Below are 24,034 nucleotides of genomic sequence, written 5' to 3'. Positions count from 1 at the left end.
TTATAAAACATTAGAAAACATTATTTGACCGTGCATAACTTATAATTACAAATTAGATTTACTAGCATATAAATGGCAGTAGCAAAGACATAACAGATTCACAGAAGTACATGGAAAACCCAAAGTATAGAAATTAACTATTAGATATCCTGTGCTTAAAAGTAGAATGCCATGACAAAAGCTTTACATTCGGCTCATGGACATCCTCCTGATGGCTTCAGTGGAAAACTGATCAACAGAGCATCCATTCTCATAGTTAATACTGGTGCCTTTCCAGGGTTGTCCAGGAATGAAAGAAATCAAACCATGTATCTTTTCATAGTTGCATCAGGCTGAGAAACGTTTATAGGATACAAAATACAACAGAGCTCTCTTTCTAGAAATTCTCTCTTAGCTGGGTGCACATGAAAATTAAATCTTAAAAAATGAAAATATTGGAAACCTCAAAGACAAAATGTGGGAAATACACAGTGGTCAGCATCTGTAAAGAGAAAAGACTGAGGTTTCAAGGATGTATCCTTCAGACTAATTCTAAAACCCAAAAGAGATTGCAGCTCACTTAAAACTATGTCAATTTATTACTTAATTGTTAAAAGATCCCTTCAACTTAAACTGGTCACAGAATGACACTAGCCAAGTAAGCATTAGCTTGGCAACATCTTCCTGGCCGATACAATGGATATTTTTGGGAGAATTTTGAATCTATGCCTTTGGGGCATTTGGGCTGTTAGCAATTCACTTTGGATGTACACTTACCATAATTTTATGGCCAATGGTAAAATAACCCCTTAGTCTCTGTTTCTCTGGTATTGTGTAATAAATTGAAATAGACTGAAATTTAATTTTAAACCTTCTTTGTCAGCATTACATAGTAAGTTCCTGCACTATTTGTTAATCCAAGATTGTCCAGTGACCCCGAGTAAGATCACAAAACAGTAGTGCATAAATATATACAAACATACAAGTTGAAAGTACAATGGTTTTGCTGGCAAATTAGTCTGAAGGATACATCCTTGAAACCTCAGCCTTTTCTCTTTACAGATGCTGACCACTGTGTATTTCCCACATTTTGTCTTTTGAGGTTTCCAATATTTTCATTTTTTAAGATTTAATTTTCATGTGCACCCAGCTAAGGGAGAATTTCTAGAAAGAGCTCTGTTGTATTTTGTATCTTATAAATGTTTCTCAGCCTGATGCAATTATGAAAAGATACATGGTTTGATTTCTTTCATTCCTGGACAACTCTGGAAAGGCACCGGTATTAACTATGCGAATGGATGCTCTTGATTAGATTTCCACTGAAGCCATCAGGAGGATGTCCATGAGCCCTATGTAAAGCTTTTGTTACGGCATCCTACTTTTAAGCGCAGGAAATCTATTAGTTAGTGCAATAAACACTGCTATTTTATATGCAAATTAGTTATAGAAAAGTCTCTATACTTACAGAACACAAAGCATTTGGATGGCCCAAAGTTTGCTCCAAATCAAATTCTTTCCTAAGACCTGTTAAACTGTGAAAGAAACAAAATTTATATGTCTACATGTGCAATTCTAAAAAAGAATTAGTTTCAAAATCAGTAACTTTATCAATTTAAGCGTGTACCTTGAGCACAGTAAAACAACTGCTGTTGCAAAAATAGCTTGTGTAAAATCACTGCTATGTAAGTTTGAACACTGGTTCACTATGACTTGCTAGACTTTTTTTTCATTGAATCTGCTGGTTTTTTGCATGTATGCAGCTATTGTCCACTGTAAATTTGAGGTAGCAAAGATGAGAAATGTTGGAAACACTTGGCTACATCTGTGGAAAGAGTGGCAAATTTAATATTACACTCTTTGCCTATACTAAATTTGAGGTAATTGCTCCAGTTTTGTGTGGGAGCGCTGACATGATTGTCACAAATTAAGTTGATGAGTTAGAATACATATATTTTCTAAAAATAATCATTTTTTAAAAAAGTCTCTTTCTTGTATTACTTCATGAAAATGGCGTTCAATCAACATCTTGCACAGATGTTGTCAGACCTGCTGAGGTTTTCTAGCAATTTTGGTTTTTGTTTAACATTGCTGTAAATTATTTTGTTGTCCTGGCTGCAGACACAAGTGTGAAGTTGTCTGACTCAATACGCAAAAAGAAAAGCTGTAGTCTGTGTGGGATAGGTAAGCTTCGACAGTACCCGTTTGTCAGTGTAATGCTGATTCATTTCGTTTTGATTTCTTTAACAAAATGCATAATTCCCCAAGGTGCTTCAGCAGAACATTATCAAACAAATTGAGCCACATCCGTAAGACCAATATTCCGTCTAAATGTCCTGTGTGTGGCCTATTTATTTCAATGCATGATACTTTAATTTTTTTGCATGGCTGTGCACACATGGGCCATAACTTCCAAGCTCCAGGGCAGTGTAACTGGGAGGTACTCCAAAGATGTGCTGGGGAGCCCCCACTGGATGTTCCCAGGTAAGGTTTGTTCGGCAATTGCCTGGGAAGTGCAAACTTCCCTTGGACGATTGCCCTGCACTGGGAACCACCCAAAAATGCAATTTAAATCGCAAACTTCAGGTGGTTCCGACTCTGTTACATCAAAAGTAACCCAGGAAAAGTAAGGATTAAAACCACTTCTAACTTCTGGGTAACTATTGTACAGACTCACACCGACTCCCTCACCCCCTGACTAGCCCCACCCACAAAGACTCCCACCACAACCCCCCCCCACCCCAATTTGACTTTGAATCTGCACCAACTCTTTTGTATAAGTATTATTAACTAGTATAGGCTTCGTTAATCAGATTGATTAAGCTGTATTTGTAGCATTTTGGAATTTTAATACATTAACATTTGCTGGAAGATTGTTCCAAATAGTGATTATGTTGTGGCTATCCTGTTAAAAGCTGCCATATTTCAGAAAATATTTCAGACTGGGAACAGCTACTTGTGGGGAAATTTACAGAGGAGCAGTGGGGGGGCGTTCAAAAAAGGAAATGGGGAGGGTACAGGCACAACATGTTCCCCCCAGGGTGATAGGAAGGAGTAACAAGCCCAGAGGACCATGGATGACCAGAGATATTCAGGATACGATGAGAAGGAAAAGAGAGGCAGGTACATGGGAAGCAAATCAGCGAAGGCATTAGTGGAATACAGAAAGTGCAGGATGGAGCTTAAGAAAGCAATTAGGAGAGCAATGAGGGGACATGAGAAAGCTTTGGCTGGTAAAAGTAGGGAAAATCCCAAGATATTCTCTTAAGTATATCAATGGGAAGGGGATAACCAAGGAAAGAGGAGGGCCCATTAGGGACCAAGGGGGCAATCTATGGGTGGAGCCGGAGGACATCGGTAGAGTGTTGAACGAATACTTCACATCCGTCTTCATCCAAGAGAATGAGGATGAAGGTATCAAACTCAGGGAGAGAGATTGCGAGGTTCTTAAGCAAATTGATATAAGGAGTGACAAGATATTGGAGGTGCTGGCAGGCTTAAAAGTGGACAAATCTCCAGGTCCAGCTGATTTGTGTCCCAGACTGCTGAGGGAGGCAAGGGAGGGGATCGCAGGGGCTCTGACCCAAATTTTTAATTCCTCTCTGGCCACGGGGGAGGTGCCAGAGGACTGGAGAACAGCTAATGTGGTTCTGCTATTTAAGAAGGGTTGTAGAGATAAGTCAGGGAACTACAGGCCAGTGAGTCTCATGTCAGTGGTAGGGAAACTATTGGAGAAAATTCTGAAGGAGAGAATCTATCTCCACTTGGAGAGGCAAGGTTTGATCAGGGATAGTCAGCATAGCTTTGTCACAGGGAGATCATGCCTAACAAATTTGATTGAATTTTTTGAGGAGGTGACCAGGTGTGTAGATGAGGGTAGTGCAGTTGATGTTTTTATGGATTTCAGCAAAGCCTTTGACAAGGTCCCACATGGGAGACTTATAAAGAAGGCAAATGCAAATGGGATACAGGGTAATTTGATAAGGTGGATTCAAGATTGGCTTAGTTGTAGGAGACAGGGTGAAGACAGAAGGATGCTTTAGTGTCTGGAAGCCAGTGTCCAGTGGCGTACCACAGGGATCTGTGCTCTGTCCCCTATTATTCGTCATTTATATAAACAACATAGATGACTATGTGGGAGGTAGGATCAGTAAGTTTGCGGATGACTCAAAGATTGGCCGGGTGGTTAACAGTGAGGTTGAGTGTCTTAGGCTACAGGAAGATATAGACAGGGTGGTCAAATGGGCAGATAAGTGGCAGATGGAATTTAACCCTGAAAAGTGTGAGGTGATACACTTTGGAAGGAGTAATTTGACAAGGAAATATTCAATGAACATTAGGAAGTTCTGAGGAACAAAGGGACCTTGGCGTGTGTGTCCATAGCCCTTTGAAGGTGGAGGGGCATGTCAGTGGGGTGGTGAAAAAGGCATATGGGACACTTGCCTTTATCAATCGAAGCATAGATTACAAAAGTAGGGGGATCATGTTGGAGTTGTATAGAACCTTGGTGAGGCCACAGCTGGAGTACTGTGTGCATTTCTGGTCGCCACATTATAGGAAGGATGCGATTGCACTGGAGGGGGTGCAGAGGAGGTTCACCAGGATGTTGCCTGGGATTTAAGTTATGAAGAGAGGTTGGATAGACTTGGGTTGTTTTCGTTGGAGCAGAGAAGACTGAGGGGCGAACTGATCGAGGTGTACAAGATTATGAGGGGCATGGACAGGGCGGATAGGGAGCAGCTGCCACTTGGCACATCATAACATTCAAGGCTATGGGCCAAGTGCTGGTAAATGAGATTAGGTAAGGTAGGTCAGATGTTTCTCACATGTCGGTGCAGACTCGATGGGCCGAAGGGCCTCTTCTGCACACTGATTCTGTGAAAATCATGATCACTGTTGTTTCAATAATCCTGTTCAACATAATGGTCTTGAATGCTTAGAAAAGTATTCTTTTAAAAGTTTTTGCATCCAGAAAGTTAGCAGTAGAATTAGTACAAAACTGGTTTTCAGTTGCTATTATGTAATTTGTTTTCGAGTGTTACATATTTATGGGTTTTCATGCTAGTTTTCCACTTGGGCTTAGCGAAATAGGTCACTCCCAAAAGCAGGTGCTGCTTCATGAACTGAAATGTCTTTTCCTTCCAATATCCAGGTAATGACGACTAAAGTTACGAGATCTATCACATAATGACACATGATCCCTAATATTATAAAACATCAAGGGATATTGGAATACAGCACGGTGGAGTTGTAGAAGATCTTACTAAATGGAGAAGTCGGCTCAAGGGGCCAAGTGGCCTACTACTACTCATTTTTTGTTAGCGAGCAAATTTAGACAAAGAGCAATCTTCACATATTTTCAATAACATTTTTGCTAATCCTCTTGATAAAAACTGACAAAGACTGCTCTCCTATGCTTACTTTTAATACTGTACAAGTCCGACTCAATTTCATTGAAATTTAAAATTCTTAAAAGACTTGATGTGTGGTAGATGCTGGGAGGATGTTTCCCCTGGCTGGGGAGTCTAGAACTAGGGTTTCAGAATAAGGAGTCAGTCATGTAGGACTGAGACAAGAGAAGTTTCATCATTCAGATGTTGTGAATCTTTTGAGTTCTGAGAGCTGTGGATGCTGAGTTGTTGAGCACATTCAAGTCAGCGATCAATAAATGTTTGGATACTAAGGGAATCGAGGAATATGGGAATAGTGTGAGAAGGTGTAGCTGAGTAGAAGATCAACCATGATTTTATTGAATGGTGGACCAGGCTCAAGGGGCCAAATGGCCTACTCTCATTTCTTGCGTTCTTATGTATGGCTGTTCTCTACCTCTACCACAGAACCTTTCGGGTAGGCTTGTATCCCTGACAACTTTAGATTGGTTGGTTGACTTGAGCACAAGCAGTCCAGAAGCACATGATTTGGGGATCCTAGCTGTTCATCAAAGGAACAACAAAAAATCATAGTCACAAATCTGACTCAAGTTTTCCATTTTACAGCCAATCAAATCTATTACTTCAAAAAGATTTTTAGGATGCCAATCATATTGAACAATGCCATTAAATTGAATAACTTGATACCATGTTGACCTTTCGTAATATATCAATCAAGTTGTGCTTGTGGGAAATTATCACTTTCCAGCCAGCTGGACAGAAGAATTCACCAGTCAACAGACATTCACACATTAAATTACCTGTTGTCTCAAAGGAACAAGATCCAGATGTATATTGTCTTTGGTATGGCACACCTTCACACCTTAATGTCTATTCTCTTTGGTTACAAAAAGAGCTAACGCTAACTAAATTTAAGCCTGTGAGTTGATAGCCACAATCCAATAAATAATTGGAATATTTAACAAGATCATTCTGATTTGTCTTATGATGAGACACTAGGAACTGTGGAGAAGCAAAGGGATGATGATGACCAAGGCTAATGGAATGTCAACCCTCTTCAGATGAAGTGAGAAAGTGATGCTTTTGTTATGAGGTTTGGTCAGATCTCACCTCTGGAGCACTGCTTTCTGTTTTTGGGGTACAACATAGATTCGCCAGAATAATATGAGGATTTAAATGGTTAAATAATGAGGGCAGGTTGCATAAACCTGGCTTACATTCAGGGTGATCTGATCAAGGTGTTTAAAATGAAAAGGGGATTCAGTAGGGTAGATGCATTATTTCCTCAAGCTGGGGTGGGGTGGGGTGGAGTTTGTGGTGATCCAAAACAAGAGGGCATAATCTCAATATTGGAACGAAACCATTAAGGAGTAAAATCTGGAAGCATTTTTTTTCCACACAAACTAATTCTGGAACATTCTCCAAAAGCCAAGGATGTTAAATCAAAAAAGATTAAATTTTTGAGGCATCAGGAAATTTTTGTTAGCTATTATTAAAATTGCCTCTATTTATTCTTATTTTGAGAGCTACAAAATAACTGACAACAAAAAGAACTTGCTACAAAGGTGATCCCTAAATCAACTTTAGTCCTTTTTAGGACACTGCGTGGGAAGTACTGAGCAGTGGCTAGAAAGGAGCAGGTGACATGCCACATTAGCACCTAAATATAGTAATTGTGCAGTAGACATTAGATTTTCAAAGAACAGCATTGTGAAAGATCAACCACTGTAACATCATTTTTGTCCTAAATAGAACAGGGTTGATTTGGCACCCTTCAAATGAGAGAACTTTTTTTACTAGAGAGATAATTGTGTATAAATGTTAATGGTTTTTCAACATGAGTCAACTATATGTGGACATCTTCACAATATACTTTTCCAAACCAACTACTAATAATTTGTTATATAGGCAGAGGATTCCAGTTTGCCATGTAGTATTGCATGTTAAAGTTAACATTCTTCTGAAAGAATAGGCATTTGCAAAGCAAGTTGGGGACTGGCTGGTATACTGAAATGAATCATTCATTCATCAAAAAAGTTTTGGTCAAAATCCAAGCCAGGCATAATGATGAAATTCTCCTCTGCTTGTTGGGTAAAGTATTTTTTCAGTAAATGTTAATTCCCAGTGGGTACAGGCTTACAGAGCAAAATTGTCAGTGCAGTTCATATTTAGTTTAAGAATATATTCATTGTTTGCTTTGTATGCTCATAATAAAATAGGTTTTTCAACTTTTAGAAGCTTCCAACAGGTATGCATACCTTCATGTATTAAATCAGGAACTCAAGGAGGGAGGAACTCGGGGAAATTACAATCACCAGGGAAGCGGTACTTAGCAAACTAGGAGCTGCGGGTTGACAAATCCCCGGGTTTTAAAATAAGTGGCTAGTGAGATATTTGATGCATTTGTTTTAATTTTCCAAATTCCCTGGATTTGGGGAAGGTGCAATTAGTTTGGAAAATAACAAATGTAATTCATTTATTCAGAAAGGGAGGGAGACAGAAACCGGGAAACTACAGGCCAGTTAGCTTAACATCTGTCATTGGGAAAATTCTAGAAGTTATTATTAAAAATGCTATGGCAGGGCACTTAGAAAAATTCAAGCCAATCAGGCAGAGTCAACATGGTTTTGTAAAGGGGAAATTGTGTTTAACCAGTTTACCAAAATTCTTTGAAGGAGTCGCATATGCTGTGGATAAAGGTGAATCGGTGAATGTACTGTACTTAGATTTTCAGAAGGCATTTGATAAGGTTCCACATAAGGTTATTGTAGAAAATAAAAGATCACGGTGTCGGGGATAACACACTGGCGTGGATAGAAGATTGGATAACTAACAGGAAACAGAGGGTAGCCATAAATGGGCCTCTTTCTGGTTGGCAGGATGTAACTAGTGGTATGCCACAGGGATCAGTGCTGGGCCTTCAACTTCTTACAACTTATATAAATGACTTGGATGAAGGGATCAAAGGTATGGTTGCTAAATATGCCGATGATACAAAGATAAGTAGGAAAGTAAGTTGTGAAGAGGACATGAGGCTACAAAGGGACATAGAATAAGTGAGTAGGCAAAGGTCTGGCAAATGGAGTATAATGTGGGCAAATGCTAAAATGGATAATTTCACAGGAAGAATAAAAGAGAAGCATATTTAAATGGTGAGAAATTGCAGAGCTCTGAGACTCAGAGGGATCTGGGTGTCCTAGTACATGAATCGCAAAAGGCTAGTATGCAGGTACAGCAAATAATTAGGAAAGCTAATAGAAGGTTATTGTTTATGGCAAGGGGAGTTGAATACAGAAGTAGGGAGGTTATGCTTCAGTTCTACAGGACACTGGTGAGACCACATCTGGAATACTGTGTACAGTATTGATCTCCTTATTTAAGGAAGGACGTAAATGCATTAGAAGCAGTTCAGAGAAGGTTTACTAAAGTAATACCAGGAATGGGCAGGCTATCTTATGAGGAAAGATTGGACAGGCTAGGCCTGCATCTGCTGGAGTTTAGAAGAGCACGAGGCCACTTGATTGAAACATATAAGATCCTGAGGGGTCTTGACAGGGTAAATGTGGAGAGGATATTTCCTCTTGTGCCCATTTAAAAAAGAGATGAGAAGAAATTTTTTCTCTCGGAGGGTCATGAGTCTTTGGAACTCCCTTCCTCAAAAGGCAGTGGAAGTAGAGTCTTTGAATGTTTCCAAATCAGAAGTAGATAGGGAGATTTTTGGTAAACAAGGGGCGAAGGATTACCGGGGATAGGCGGGAGGTTACAGTCAGATCAGTCATGATCTTACTGAATGGCAGAGCAGGCTCGAAGGGCTGAGTGGCCCACTGCTCCTGGTTCGTATTAAGAGCAGATATTGGCATTATATGGGTTCTTATGGATTCTTATGGAGTACTTCAAGCTGAAATCTTAAAATAAGATCATCCTTGGAACATTTGAATGCTGCCTTGTGTAGATGTTTATGCTTTAGATGAGCCCCACCATTTTCCAGAAGCATTTTAGATTTAAGAGCTAGTGGATGTCATTAAAATTTGGATGGTGGTAGGGTATATCTCAGGGGGATAAAGGAACTCCTGAGTCATTCAGAGAGTCTGTCTGGATTTTCAGCTGACTCATGGTTAATTTTATGAATGTATCTGCCAGAGTTGACTGTAAATGATGCTGTTATATTGGCCCAGAATGGCTGGAGTGAGACATCATTTTTTTAAATTCATTCACGGGATGTGGGCTTGCTGGCTGGGCTAGCATTTATTGCCGATACCTAGTTGCCCTTGAGAAGGTGGTGGTGAGCTTCTTTAACCGTTGCAGTCCACGTGGTGTAGGTACACCCACCCACAGTGAAGGAACAGCGACATATTTCCAAGTCAGGATGGTGAGTGACTTGGAGGGGAACTTGCAGGTGGTGGTGTTCCCATCTATCTGCTGCCCTTGTTCTTCTAGATGGTAGTGGTCGTGGGTTTGGAAGGTACTGTTGAAGGATCCTTGGTGAATTCCTGCAGTGCATCTTGTAGATGGTGTACACTGCTGCTACTGTGCAACGGTGGTGGAGGGAGTGAATGTTTGTTTGTGGATGTGGCACCAATCAAGCATGCTGCTTTGTCCTGGATGGTGTCAAGCTTTGAGTGTTGTGGGAGCTGCACTCATCCAGGCAAGCAGGGATTATTCCATCACACTCCTGACTCGTGCCTCGTAGATGGTGGACAGGCTTTGGGGAGTCGGGAGGTGAGTTTCTTGTTGCACAATTTCTAGCCTCTGACCTGGCCTTATAGCCACGGTATTTATATAACTAGTTCAGTTCAGTTTCTGGTCAATGGTAACTCCCCAGGATGTTGATAGTGGGGGATTCAGTGATGAGTGAGGGCAACAGAGCATTTGGGACCTTGGTAAACGATCGAAACTCCTTAACCAATAAGATTTAAGAATTCAGTTGGAAACCGAGGAATGACAGAGAAGGGAATAGAGCGATTTAGTGTCAAATCAGGTACAAAACAGAAATAGGGGAAAAAATTAAGTTAATAGAAAAAAAGAGACAAAGGTCGAGTAAGAAAAAATGTTTTTAAAACTTAATTTACTGAGGCTCTACAGTTTAAGTTGCTTTTTGTTTGGAGTTATGAGGTTGAGTGGCTTTGCAGGAACTTAAATCTCATTTTTTAAAAAAAGTACTTGCACTGATAAAAGCAGCCTTTTTTTTGGAAAAATATACTTTATTCATAAAATATCTGAAAAACATTTCAAAATGGCCATCACAAAAAGTGCAATCATATTTAAGTATTCCACATCGATCATGAGATGCTTCAGTACAACCATTGAACATTACAGACATTTCAACGTGATCATTACAGACAGTCAGACAATGCAATGGTATTCAAGTTATCTACATAGATCATGTTGCACCCTGAGGTGCTTCAATACAATTGTGATACATATAGTATTCACTGCATACATTCAATGTAAGTCATACAGCCTTGAGGGGTCTATACAAATCCCAGCCCACTATAGCTGAAAGGTCTTAGACAGCTGACCTTTTCCTATTGCACCTTTGCGATGGCCGCCCCAAGTTTTAGTGCATCCCTCGGCACGTAGTCCTGGACCTTGGAATGTGCCAGTCTGCAACACTGGGTCGAGGACAACTCTTTGCACTGGACGACCAACAAGTTTTGGGCAGACCAAAGAGTGTCTTTCACCGAGTTGATGATCTTCCATCTGCAGTTGATGTTTGTCTCAGTGTGTGTCCCTGGGAACAGCCCATACAGCACAGAGTCCTGTGTCACAGAACTGCTTGGGATGAACTTCGAGAAAAGCCATTACATTTCTCTCTCCAGACCCTCTTCACAAAGGCACATTCCACAAGGAGGTGAACAATGGTTTATTTCCCACCACAGCCACCTCAAGGGCAGCTTGCAGAGGGGGTGAGACTCCTAGCGCATAGGGAGGGCCTTTCTCACCACCAGCAAAGCTACGTCTTGATGCATGTTGGAAAGTTCTGGCAATGAGGTATTCTGCCAAATGACTTTGACAGTCTGCTCGGGGAACCATCCGGCAGGATCCACCATTTCCTTTTCCTGCAGGGCCTCTAGGATGTTACGTGCCGACCACTGATGGACTTGTGGTCAAAAGTGTTTCTGTGCATAAATTTTTCCACGAGGGATAGGTGGTATGGCACAGTCCAACTACTTGGAGCGTTCCCCGACAGCATGGCCAGACCCATCTTTGCAACACCGGGGACAGGTAGAACCTCAGCACGTGGCAACACTTGGTGTTTGCATACTGAGGGTCTACGCACAGCTTGATGCAACCACACACAAATGTGGCCATCAGGATGAGGGTGATGTTGGGCACGTTTTTCCCACTTTAGAGGCTTGTACATCGATGTCAAGGAGGAACTCCGAGAGGTGAAGAGCCAGCAAGCCTCACTGTTTGCCTCAGAAACCTCCAAGATCATCTTCCGGTCCACAGTCTGCTCCGTGGAGAAGGATGAGACGTGTTAACGTTTCTTCCAAAAGATACACAGAGAGAGTTCTGTGATCAGCAGCCTGAAGGAAGAAGACTGCTCAGTAAAGTCATCGCAGTCTGACGTTTTGAGGATCAGCGAATCCTTTTATGGCAGATTGTATGACGTGAAGCCCACAGACAGCACAGCCTCCCAGTCCTTCCTCTATCACGGAGGTCTTAGACGACAGTACACAGGAGAGCCTGGACAAACCGCTAACTCCTGATGAACTGACTTAAGGCCCTGAAGTCCTTCGAGAAGAGCAAGACTCCCGAAGCGACAGCTTATCAGCTGAGTTGTATTCGGCTCTGTGGAACTGGATCAGCCCAGACCTATTAGAAGTGTACAAGAGTATGCTTCTAGCAAGCAGCATGTCAGAATCCATGAGGAAAGGCATCATCACCCTCATCTACAAGAGGAAGGGGGAAAGAGAGGAAATTAGAAATTGGCGACCCATCTCACTGTTGAATGTGAACTATAAGATTCTGTCCAAGGTCATCGCCAATCAGGTCAAGTCTGTTATGGAGTTGATGATCCATCCTGACCAGACTTGCGCTGTACCCAGCAGGAAGATCTCTGACAGGCTCGCGCTACTCAGGGATACGATTGCCTATGTATGGGACAGGGGTGTGGACACCTGCCTCATCAGCCTGGACCAGGAGAAGGCCTTTGACAGAGTATCGCACACCTACATGGTGGATGTCCTCTCCAAAGTGGGGTTTGGGGAGGGAATCCACAACTCATCTAACTGCTCTACACAAACATCAGTAGCGCAGTTTTAATCAGTGGGTGGAAATCAGAAAGCTTTCCATTTAAACCTGGAGTCAAGCAGGGCTGCCCTCCCTCCCCTGTCCTGTTTGTGTGTTGCGAGGAACCCTTTGCTGAGTCCAGCAAGAAGGATCCGGGCATAAGAGGAATGATGATCCCAGGCAGCGGAGGCACTCAGGTCAAAGCCTCCTTGTAAATGGATGATGTCACCGCCTTCTGCTCAGATCCGCTGTCAGTGCGCAGACTGATCAATATCTACGACTAGTTCGAACTGGCCTCAGGAGCGAATCTAAATTGTGGCAAGAGCGAAGCCATGTTCTTTGGGAACTGGGCTGACCGATCCTTTATCCCCTTCACCGTCAGGTCAGACTGCTTGAAGGTGCTGGGGATATGGTTCGAAGGGACCAGGGCATGCGCTAGAAACTGGAAGGAGTGAGTGGCTATGGTGAAAAGAAAACTGGGCATGTGGGAACGATGCTACCTCTTCATTGCGGCTAAGAACCTGGTGCATCAGGTGTGAGGGACTCTCGGTGTTGCTGTAGGGACGCAGGTCCGGCCCATTCCTCACTCCTGCGTGGTGACGATCACTTGAGCCACCTGAGCTTTTTCTGGAGGTTTGAAAGTAGCCCTTATTGTGGAGAGTTTAATTGACAAATGATGCGCAAATGCTGGAATTACACGAAGCTTCAGTGGTGATTGTGGGCCAACTGCCATTTTTGTGAGACTAACAGCAGAGTAGCAGCGCAAATTGCCCATCGATTTGCAACTAATAGAATTTCTCTTTCCCATAAGTTACTGGCTGATGTGCACAATAATGGCAGACACCATTAATGGTGAAATTATTTTGACAGTATAAGTTGAGCCATTATATGTAATTAATTATTCAACACAGTCTCCAGCCTGTAATTCTCAACTCTCAACATTGTATTTGAATAGACCTGTCGCAAGATTCTGACTTGCACTGCAAGCTATTAGCCAGGTTATTTCTTATGACTGGAATGAAAGATAGAGCTACCAAATCAGAATTAAACAAAAACTCTGTTGCTAAATTCATACAGGTACAGTGCCTCAAAACCAGCAGCCTCGGGACTCAGGTCTTGCCGGATTTCAGGTCGGGCCACGAGCAGTTAAGATCAAGCCAGGTTGGGTGGAGTTGAGGATTGCTCGTAGTGCGGGAATACCAACATCCTGGTAGTTACCATTGACCAGAAATTGAACTGGATCAGCCTTATAAATACTGTGGCTACAAGAGCAGGTTAGAGACTGGGAGTTCTGCAGAGAGTACTCTCCTCCTGACTACCTAAAGCCTGTCCATCTACAAGGCACAAGTCAAGAGTGTGATAGAACACTCTCCACTTGCTTGGATAAATGCAGCTCCAGCAACACTCAAGAAGCTTGATATCATCCAGGGCATAGCAGCCTGCTTGATTGGCACCCCATCCACCACAATGAATATTAACTTCCTCCACCACCCACACACACTGGCAGCAGTGGCATCTACCTATAGGATGCACTGCAGAAACTCACCAAGGCTCCTTCGACAGCACTTTCCAAATCTGCAGCCTTTACCATCTAGAAGGACATGGGCAGCAGGTGCATAGGAACATCACTACCTGCAAGTTCCCCTCCAAGCCACACACCATTCTGACTTGGAACTATACCGCTGTTCCTTCACTGCTGCTGGGTCAAAACCCTGGAACTCCCTCCCTAACAGCACTGGGTGTTCCGACAACACATGGACTGCAGCATTTCAAGAAGGCAGCTCACTACCACCTTCTCATTAGCAATAAGGGAAGGGCATAAATGCTGGCATAGCCGGTGATGCCAACATCCAATTAACAAATGTATATTTAAAAAAATGATTGGTGCAAAAACCAGTGAAAGAGATAACTAGTCCACACCTTGTCAATGCAGCCCCTAGCCAAATTATCCAGGTAAGTTTGTTGCTATTTTACTCAAAATCGATGCATGGCATATTCTAAAAATGTCCAGTTTTTGGACAACTCTGATTTTTGGACAGCCAGATTTGAGATACCGTACTGTAATACATTTTATCCGGCACAATTTAATCTAGGGGCAAGGTCATAGCAATAGCTGGTATAACATCTGTACAGGGGAGCACAAAGACTTAGGATGTCTGTGTATTTTGCCAGCTGCTGAGCCATGCTTCTCTGTCTTTGTAAAAGTGGGAAATTGTACAGGGAGAACCTTAAGGAAAATAAATGAGTTGGTGTAGCTCTTATTTTTTCGGTTACAAAGTTATTTTGCAGTCTTCAAATTATAAAGCAATGAAAATTACTAAGCCTAAGAGTTGTAAATTAATAAAGCCCAGTAATTATATAATTTTTACATAAAAGTGATGTAAAGTTCTTGCATGTGAATGAACATAATTTTTTAAATGTAGTTACAATTTAAACCAGCACTATTTCCTTTCCTCCAAGTTAGAATGCAGCAGCTATTTACAACATTAAAAACTCTCCAATGAGGAACAAATTCACAGCAGTTGTACTGAAGAACAGAATTATCCCTGGAAGAGCTCCACCAGAAAACCAGTTAATACTATAAGAAAACTTGTTGGCTACAAGCCTTGTTTCCTATTACAAATGGGGCTAGACACATTAAATGTAGTAGCTCTGTTCAAATGTTGTAGCAGCTCATGAAGTTTCCTTTCAGTAGTAAGTTTGAGTTGAAAAATGCTAGATAGACATGCTTAATACTTTCATAAAATAAAAACTTCTTCGCTGCCTTTGCCATGCCATGCTTTTGCTGCTGTTACAGTCAATGGTGCTACTTTACCAGATACTGATTTTCTTCTTTCGGTCTTGTTGAAATCAGAAACTTTTTTGGTGGGGGGAAGGGAAGCCATAAAGGAACCAGCAGGAAGGGGGGGGTATTAGATGGTAAATCTAGATGGTAAAGGCTGCAGTTCTGCACTACTAACCTCAAACGTAATGGAACAGAAGTCCAGAATACAAGTCAAACTCCATTAGTCAACCCTAGACTCTTACTCTAAAAGCAAATGGCACTTCTTTTACTGAATGAGACTCCAGCCCCTGCAATTTAGGAACCAGAAATAAAAACAGAAAATGCTGGAAATACTCAGCAGGTATGGTAGCATGAGGAGAGAGAACCAAAGTTAATGTTTCCAGTCGAATATGACTCATATACTGACTGTGTCACCGAGGCAAAGAAAGGCTTGCTGGTTAATGAGCCATACATATTTGTGTTAAAGCTGGCTGGCCTGGTTTGTGGAATGTGTCGTGCACTCCTGTCAGGCATGTCGCCAGTACCTTTTGTAAGGGCACCTCAATTTATACAATTTCACAGGTACAAGTAGTTAAAACTGTGGAATGTTGGTCTTTATCTTAAGGTGGCTGCAGTACAAATGTTTGGACATTCTGTAAAGCTCTGGCTTAACTCACTACTGTGTTGTTTTGGGCACTGCACCTTGTGACCTTGGAGAATGCTAAGTGCAGATTCACCAGAATGAAAGAGTTAAATTACAAAGACAGGTTGCATAAACTAGGTGACTTGATTGTAGAAGATTGGATGGTGATCTTATTTAGGTGTTTATTGCAAAGAATAGCACTTTCTTCATCTTTCCTAATTAGATCTCCTTGAATTTGTTTTGTGGTTTGGGCTTTTATCTCTTGTGGGGAGTGTATTCCAAATTAACCATGCTTTGCTCATTATACTTGTTCTCCTTTATATTTTTACAACTTTAACTGTTAACCACTCCAGTTTCGCTGTATTACCTCTGCAGTTCATCGGTGCAGATCAACTACTTTGTGATGCTGTTAATCAGCAAAGTCACTACAACACTTTTCAAAAGTTTCTTCCTTAACGCCAACATCACCACCTCTGGTGTGCTTCAGAACTCCATCCTTGGTTTTCCTTCTAGTCATCATGTGCGTGCTACCATTGGCAAATAACGCTGTTAGAAATGCATTCCAACTACCTGTCTTGCATCAATCCTGAATATGATGACATGGATTTTGCAGTTAGCTGTGATTGAACAGTGCTCACATTCATTGTACTTGCAGCTAACCACAAGCTAAAGTGACTGAAAAATATTAGTGGGAATTTCAACAGCCCCCATGCACTTTGAATAGGGGCATTGAAATTGAGTGGGAGATTTGCCCCGGCCTCCTGTACCAATCTAAACTGCAATTTTCAATTTCAGGTATCAAGAACACCTGCCGAAAAATGATAGACTTTTTAAGATTGGATCCCGATGATACCATTTGGGCCCAACTGCCATTTTAGTGTTATCCTCAGGAAGGATGTGGTTGCTTCTTTCCTGACAGGCTGAAGCTTAGAAAAGTTGGAGAAAAGGCCATTTCCCCACTTGGGGTTAAAACTCCCAAACCTGCCACAACCTTTACTGTACCTAACTGAATAATTTCCTCATTCTCTGACACTTGATTGCTGTTTGTTCTTTATTCCTTTCATTATATTTCAGTCACTATGCCTGCTATTCATAATTCTCTCTCAAAACTATTTTTTTAGTTTGCAATAACCAAAAGCTTTACTTTTTTTTAAAAAAAACACTTTTTGGTTCCCCCTTGTTCTGTCATGCTCCAATTTTTTTTCCTTTTGTTAGTTTGATGTACCTTTTCATGATCCGAGTTATTTTTGTTTCGAACCTGTATCAGCACTTATTTCTGTAGACTTTGTTTAAAGTTCATAATAGGAACCAGTGTGTATGGGAAAAAAGAACAAATGGTAGCTAAATCTACTTTCTGATCTTTTGTTTTTCCTCAGGTCTTCTTCAAATCTCTGAAAACAAAGTAGCTGTATTGCTTTTAGCTGGTGGACAGGGAACACGCCTTGGAGTAACCTATCCTAAAGGAATGTACAATGTTGGTTTACTATCAAGAAAAACTCTCTTTCAAATTCAAGCCGAACGTATTCTGAAACTTCAGCAGTTGGCTTCAGCGCAGTTTGGTCACAAATGCACTATTCCATGGTCAGTATGTCTATCCAGTTTAGTATTTTTACTCCAGTGTGATTTTAACTCTATAGAGGAGATTTTGAGCTAATAGTGCATTCCTTTCACCTGCACAATTAAATTGATCTCTGAAGTGGATGTAGATTGAATTCAGTTTGTCATAATTGATTCAGTCATAGCTTTTTTGCATGTCACAATGTTGCTTCAGCTGGATGAAATCAGTTTCAAGTTATAATTTGCTTACATGCCAAAATATGGAAACGACAATTGTATGTCTCCAACGATAGGGAGGAGAAAGAAAGAACATGTGGATCCCTTGCAAAACTTTGGATACACTTGCGTAAAAATAGGTCTTACCCTATCCTTTATTTGAAATGGGATTAATTAAGAGAGGTGACTATTCAACTTTTTTTCAAAATGAACTCTTTGCTTTAATTCATGGTCACATTATATAATTACTGTAGATCTTATTGGGAACAAAGTATATGTTAGTGTATGTGAGTGATTCTGGATGAGAAAATGTCACTCCCGTTTTGGGGATTTTTTTTGTTTTAAATATTTTTTGGCTTCCATTTTTGATACTGCTCATGCAAGTGAGCACTGGGTCCCAATGTCTGAAGATGCCTTTATTTTCTCTGTAAATAATTTACTCGAAGATCAAGTAGAGAGCTGTCTTCAGTTTATTTCAGCCAGTAGACTTATCATGGGCTGTCATATAATCTCCTTATCTTTGAAAGGTAAAGAAGGAACACGAGACTCAATTCTAAATTTTGCGACTTGGGGTGCAGCTCGTAGATAGTGATGTTCCCAAGCACCTGTTGCCCTTGTTCTGTGTGGTAGAGGTCACGGGGTTTAGAAGGTGCTGTCGAAGGATCCTTGGCGAGTTGCTGAGAGTTAATTGGGTTTTATTCTGAATCCACAAATATGCTATATGCTGTAGACCTTTCTACAGAGATTTTGCAAGCAGCCTTTTTATTGGATTTAAACTGAATTTAAAAATGAAGCTGATTTTTGTAAGATTTATCTTGTGAAAAGTCCCTTAGAATGTACCATTTTCTTTCTCTACTTGATTAGACATACTTAATGGGCATGACCTTCTTAATTCTGTGTAAGGGTATTGTGTTTGAATAGTCAAATACTACTCTTAATGCTTATTATTTTCATATCGAAATTGTAATATGCTGATGCTCCTAGATACATTTCTGAATAATTTTAATAGTGCTAAAAACAGTTTTTTTAATTGAACCAATAGATTAGACTTTAAAATTTTTATTTTATTTGCCTTTTTTTAAAATTTCTTAGGTATATCATGACTAGTGGTCGGACAATGGAATCTACGGAAGAATTTTTTGCTAAAAATAGCTACTTTGGCTTACAGAAAGGAAATGTCATCTTTTTCCAACAGGGAATGTTGCCAGCTATGACTTTTGATGGGAAAGCCATCCTTGAAGGAAAAAGCAAAATTTCAATGGCACCAGGTTGGTTTAAAAGCTTTAGGGAGAACTGCATGCAAAAGTTGGTTCGATATTACAACTAGCAGCCTGGGTGTAGATAATGAATGCGTGCCTGGTTATAGCTGTCCTCCTGCCCTCATCCAAAATGAATCCAGGTGTTTCCTTACTAATGTATTTCATCTTCCACAAGATTACACTGAGATGTTGAGCAATTTCTGAATTCACAGATCAAAATACAACTAATGGCAGCTTTTATTTACTTTTTAATCAAAATACAAACATCATTGAACATTATAAGAATACTTTATGGTAGAAATTAAAATTGTCCTGCTAAGTAAATAGTAAGACAGGAGTAGACCATTTTGCTGTTGAGTCTGTTCTGCCATTCAGTTAGATCATAGCTGATCTGTACCTCAGTGGTATTTATCTGCCGTTACTCCATACCCCTTGATAATCTTACCTAATGAAAATCTCCCTGTTTAAAAAACTGCAATTGACTTAGCATCCATAGAGTTTTGGGGGGAGAGAGCCCCAGGTTTCCATGTTTTTTTGTTGTGTATGCAAAAAAGCACTCCCTCATTTTACTACTTCAGTTTTGTATTCCAGCTGCTTGAGTAAAGGCCAAAATCCATTAGCCTTTTTGATTACTTTTTATACCATTTCACAAACTTTCAATAATTTGTGTACATGGGCACCTAAATTCATTTGCTGCTTCACAGATTCTAATCTCTTACCATTAAGAAATTATTTCCAGTTGTCTGTCCTGGTTGTGAAGAAAATGACCTCACTTCCCTAAGCTCCATCTGCCTTAGCTTTGTCTACTCATAATTCTGCAAGATAAGTAATGGAAATATTATCTTTTTAAAAATGCCAGATCACTTAATTATCTTCTCAAGTCTGTTTGATACATGGATCTGAGTATTACTGGCACAGTGGGATCCCTTTGTAGTCATGTTATTTTGGTATAGTGTAAATTTGTAAACTTCGATCATTTTGAAATGTTTGTCATAATCGTTTGAGAGAACTATTATTTTGCAATAAAATGAGGATGAGAATTTTGTTACGATTTGTATCATTACCTTTAAAGCTTAGCAAACTCTTGGTTCTCTTATATTACTATTTGCAACTGAGCTTACAGAACTGCATGTTCTTGCAATACCACCAGTAGTCACTGGGTGGCGTTGCAGCCTTGCATACCAGCCATTTTGCAACAACTTTGCTTTTTCATTTCAAAAGCAAACAGAAATACCTGGAAAAACTCAGCAGGTCTGGCAGCATCAGCGGAGAAGAGCACAGTTGATGTTTCGAGTCCTCATGACCCTTTGAACTGTGCTCTTCTCCGCCGATGCTGCCAGACCTGCTGAGTTTTTCCAGGTATTTCTGTTTCTGTTTTTGTTTTGGATTTCCAGCATCCGCAGTTTTTTGCTTTTATTATTGCTTTTTCATTTGTAGTGTTTGTTAGTTTTTATCCACTATTTTTGGAAATTTAACCAAACTTCAAATTTAAAATATACATAATTTGAAGCTTGCCATTGTACTGTATACATTCCAAGAACTGTTGATGTATATAAAATATTCTGTTTCACAGATGGGAATGGTGGTCTTTATCGAGCACTTCGAAATCAGAAGATTGTGGAGGATATGGAAAAACGAGGCATTGGTTTTATTCATGTGTACTGTGTGGACAATATTCTTGTTAAAGTTGCAGATCCAACATTCATTGGCTTCTGTGTGAAGCAGCAAGCTGACTGTGGAGCCAAGGTATGTGTATATTTTAATATTGTACTCAATTTCTTTTGGCACCCTGAACTTACTGTATAATCCAGTTTATAACTTACTCAGATGAGATGTCTACCCTCTTGGGTAGACCTAAAAGATCTCGCAGCATTGAGAGCAGGGGACTTGTTCTGCTGTTCTGATCAAGATTTATCCCTCAAGGAACACATTAAGCTATTAATCGAGACATTTGTTTTGTTGCAATTTGTGGGATCTTGCTGTGCAGAAAATTGGCTGGTGTGTTTCCTATGTTAAAATAGTGACTGCTCTTCATAGACACTTAATTAGCGGTAGAACACTTTGGGTTGACCTGGGATCATGAAATGTGCCATATAAATGCACGTTCTTTTTCTTATCTATCTTATTCTGGTGATTTTCTCTCCAATAAAGTAATTGACTGGGATTTTCTGGCCCTGTCCTGGTGGGACCCACTGCGGGAGATACAGCGGCCCAGCCAAAAGTCCATTGACTTTCGGTGAGACAGGACAACCCAGGCAGTGGGCTGGGCTGGAAATTCCATCCCATATTATATAAGTTGCTGCCCACCAATACAAACATAGATGTGGATGAATGTTAAAGCTTACGAGTCCATGGTGTAGAGGCACGTGGCCCAATTTTAACTGTGTGAATAAATCTTTGTTAATCGCTTGTTAGGCCTCAACTATAATATTGTATTCAATTTTGGGCATCACACTTTATGGAGGAAGTCAAGACCTTCGACAGAATGCAAAGTGAGATTTACCAGAATTATGAGGATTATGGGGCTTCGGTTTTGCAAAAAGAGTAGAGAGCTGGAATTGTTCTCCTTAAAACGAAGAAGGTTAAGGAGAAAATGTTTCCACTGATAGGAGGGTCTGTAATCTGAGGACACAATTTAAGATAATTAGTAAAGGAGCCTGATGGAAGCTGAGGAGAATAAGTAAAAAATTATGGGGCTATGGGAAAAAGGAGCAGGTGAATAGGACTAATTTGATTGCTCTTTCACAAGAAGTGGAACAGCAACGATGGGCCTAATGGCTTCCTTTCATGCTCTATGACTCTAGTGTGTCTTAAATACTGGATGCAAAAATAAAATTAGAATTGGTACCCAGATGGGATTGAATGGAAAGGACATTTCTGTGTAAGGGGAAAAAAAATATGATACGCAACATTGTTCTTGGCCGGGTAAGACGATTTAGCAACAGCTGGTATCTGGCGACACCACCTGTTGGTGTTAAGAGGTGCACTCTCTGGTTGGAAACATTGCAGGCCTGAGAATTTTCTTTTGGTTTCCTGAAGAAAAAACTAAAGGTCAAAGATTTCTGGTGATGAATTCACAATGGTTCACTCCAAGCAAAAGCAGGTTTCAGTTTTCCAGTTGAATTGATTGAACTTCTGTAGCAAAAAAATATAATCTTGCAGGTAAAACGATTTAGTTCCAATTCAGTACCTGTGGTGGATTTTCTAGCCAGGGTCCGTCCTTTTTGCTGGGCGAGATTGCTTTCCTCTGATTTTTGTATCGCAGGCTGACTCCTCTGGGCTGCCCTGGTGAATTAATAAGGTATTTCTTATCAAGAGCCAGTTTCTGTCATGTGACAACAGTATTGCCATTTCCATTTGTCCACACAGTGGGCTGATGGCTAAGCAATATTGTCTCTCAATGGAGGATGTTTGATATAAGAAAATAAGAAATAGGAGCAGGAGTAGGCCATTCAGCCCCTCAAGCCTGTGCCACCATTCAATGAGATCATGGCTGATCTGCCCCAGGCCTCAACTCCTCTTTCGTGCCAGCTCCTCATAGCCCTCAACTCCCCGATATTTCAAAAATCTATCTACCTCCTCTTTAAATACTTTCAGTGATCTAGCCTCCACAACTCACTGGGGTAGAGAATTCCAGACATTCAACATCCTCTGAGAGAAGAAATTCCTTCGCATCTCAGTTTTAAATGAGTGGCCCCTTATTCTGTAACCATGTCCCCTAGTTCGAGATTTCCCCCATGAGTGGAAACATCTTCTCAGCATCTACCCTGTCAAGCCCCCTCAGAATCTTGTATGTTTCAGTAAGACCACCCTTCATTCTTCTAAACTCTAATGAATAATTTGATTCTTCCTATCAAAGTGTATGACCTCACACTTTTCCTACATTAAACTCCATCTGCCAAGTTTTTGCCTACTCAGTCAACCTATCTATATCCCCTTGCAGATTCCTTATGTCCTCATCACAACATGCCTTCCCACCTATTTTTGTATCGTCAGCAAATTTGGATGCATTACACTCTGCACCCCTTCCTCCAAGTCATTAATATAGGTAGTAAGTAATTGAGGCCCTAAGACTAATCCTTGTGGCACTCCACGAGTTACGTCTTTCCAATCTGAAAAAGACCATTAATCCCGACTCTGTCTTGTGTGTTAACCAATTCTCAATCTATGCGAATACATTACCCCCAATACTGTGAGCTCCTATCTTGTGCAATAACCCTTTATGTGGCACCTTATTGAATGCCTTCTGGAAATCCAAATACATTACATTTACCGATTCTTCTTTATCAACCCTGCTTGTTATATCCTCAAAGCACTCTAGCAAATTTGGCAAATATGATTTCCCTTTCACAATACCATGTTGACTCTGTTTGATTGAGTTGAGCTTTTCTAAATGCCCTGCTATTTCTTCTTTAACAATGGACTCTAGCATTTTCCCAACGACAAATGTTAGGCTGACTGGCCTATAGTTTCCTGCTTTTTGTCTCCCTTCTTGAACAGGGGCGTCATATTAGCGGTTTTCCAATCCGCTGGGACCGTCCAGGAATCCAGTGAGTTCTGGAATATTTTGACCAATGCCTCCACTATCTCTGCAGCCACTTCCTTTAAAACCCTTGGATGCATCCCATCAGGTCCTGGTGACTTGTCTGCTTTTAGTCCCATTAATTTGTCAAATACTTTGTCCTTTGTGATAGAGACTGTTTACAAGATCTTTCCTCCCATTAGTTCCTCGCTTATCTGATACCTTTGGGATGTTTATGTTGTCCTCCACTGTGAAGACCAATGCAAAATATTATGAAATTATTAAATTATCTGCCAATTCCCCTGTTCCCCGTTATCAGTCCTCCAGTCGCATCCTCCAAGGGTCCCACACTCACTTTAGCCACTCTTCTTATATACCCGTAGAAGCTCTTGCTGTTTGTTTTTATATTTCTTGCCAATTTATTTACATAATCAATTTTCTCCCTCTTTATTAGCTTTTTAATCACCCGCT

The 24,034-nt window shown here is 40.7% G+C and overlaps 1 protein-coding gene across 5 annotated transcripts in view; it reads left to right on the top strand.

The window, feature by feature from the left end:
• uap1 (UDP-N-acetylglucosamine pyrophosphorylase 1) overlaps window positions 1–24,034 on the top strand; it is a 45,910-nt gene that overhangs the window by 4,641 nt on the left and 17,235 nt on the right. For all 5 annotated transcript variants that reach the window (XR_013579353.1, XR_013579352.1, XM_078561621.1 and 2 more), the window contains exons 2-4: window positions 17,386–17,590; window positions 18,875–19,050; window positions 20,615–20,787. Coding sequence is in view for 3 of the 5 variants with exons in the window: in XM_078561621.1 (XP_078417747.1) it covers window positions 17,386–17,590; window positions 18,875–19,050; window positions 20,615–20,787 (554 nt within the window). In the remaining 2 variants the exon portion in view is untranslated. The remainder of the gene's footprint in view (window positions 1–17,385; window positions 17,591–18,874; window positions 19,051–20,614; window positions 20,788–24,034) is intronic.

This window comes from Cetorhinus maximus, chromosome 17 (genome assembly GCF_964194155.1).
Source record: "Cetorhinus maximus chromosome 17, sCetMax3.hap1.1, whole genome shotgun sequence".
Taxonomy (NCBI): domain Eukaryota; kingdom Metazoa; phylum Chordata; class Chondrichthyes; order Lamniformes; family Cetorhinidae; genus Cetorhinus; species Cetorhinus maximus.
The sequence above is the reverse complement of the archived record's forward strand: the minus strand, read 5'-3'. Positions and strand labels throughout refer to the sequence as shown.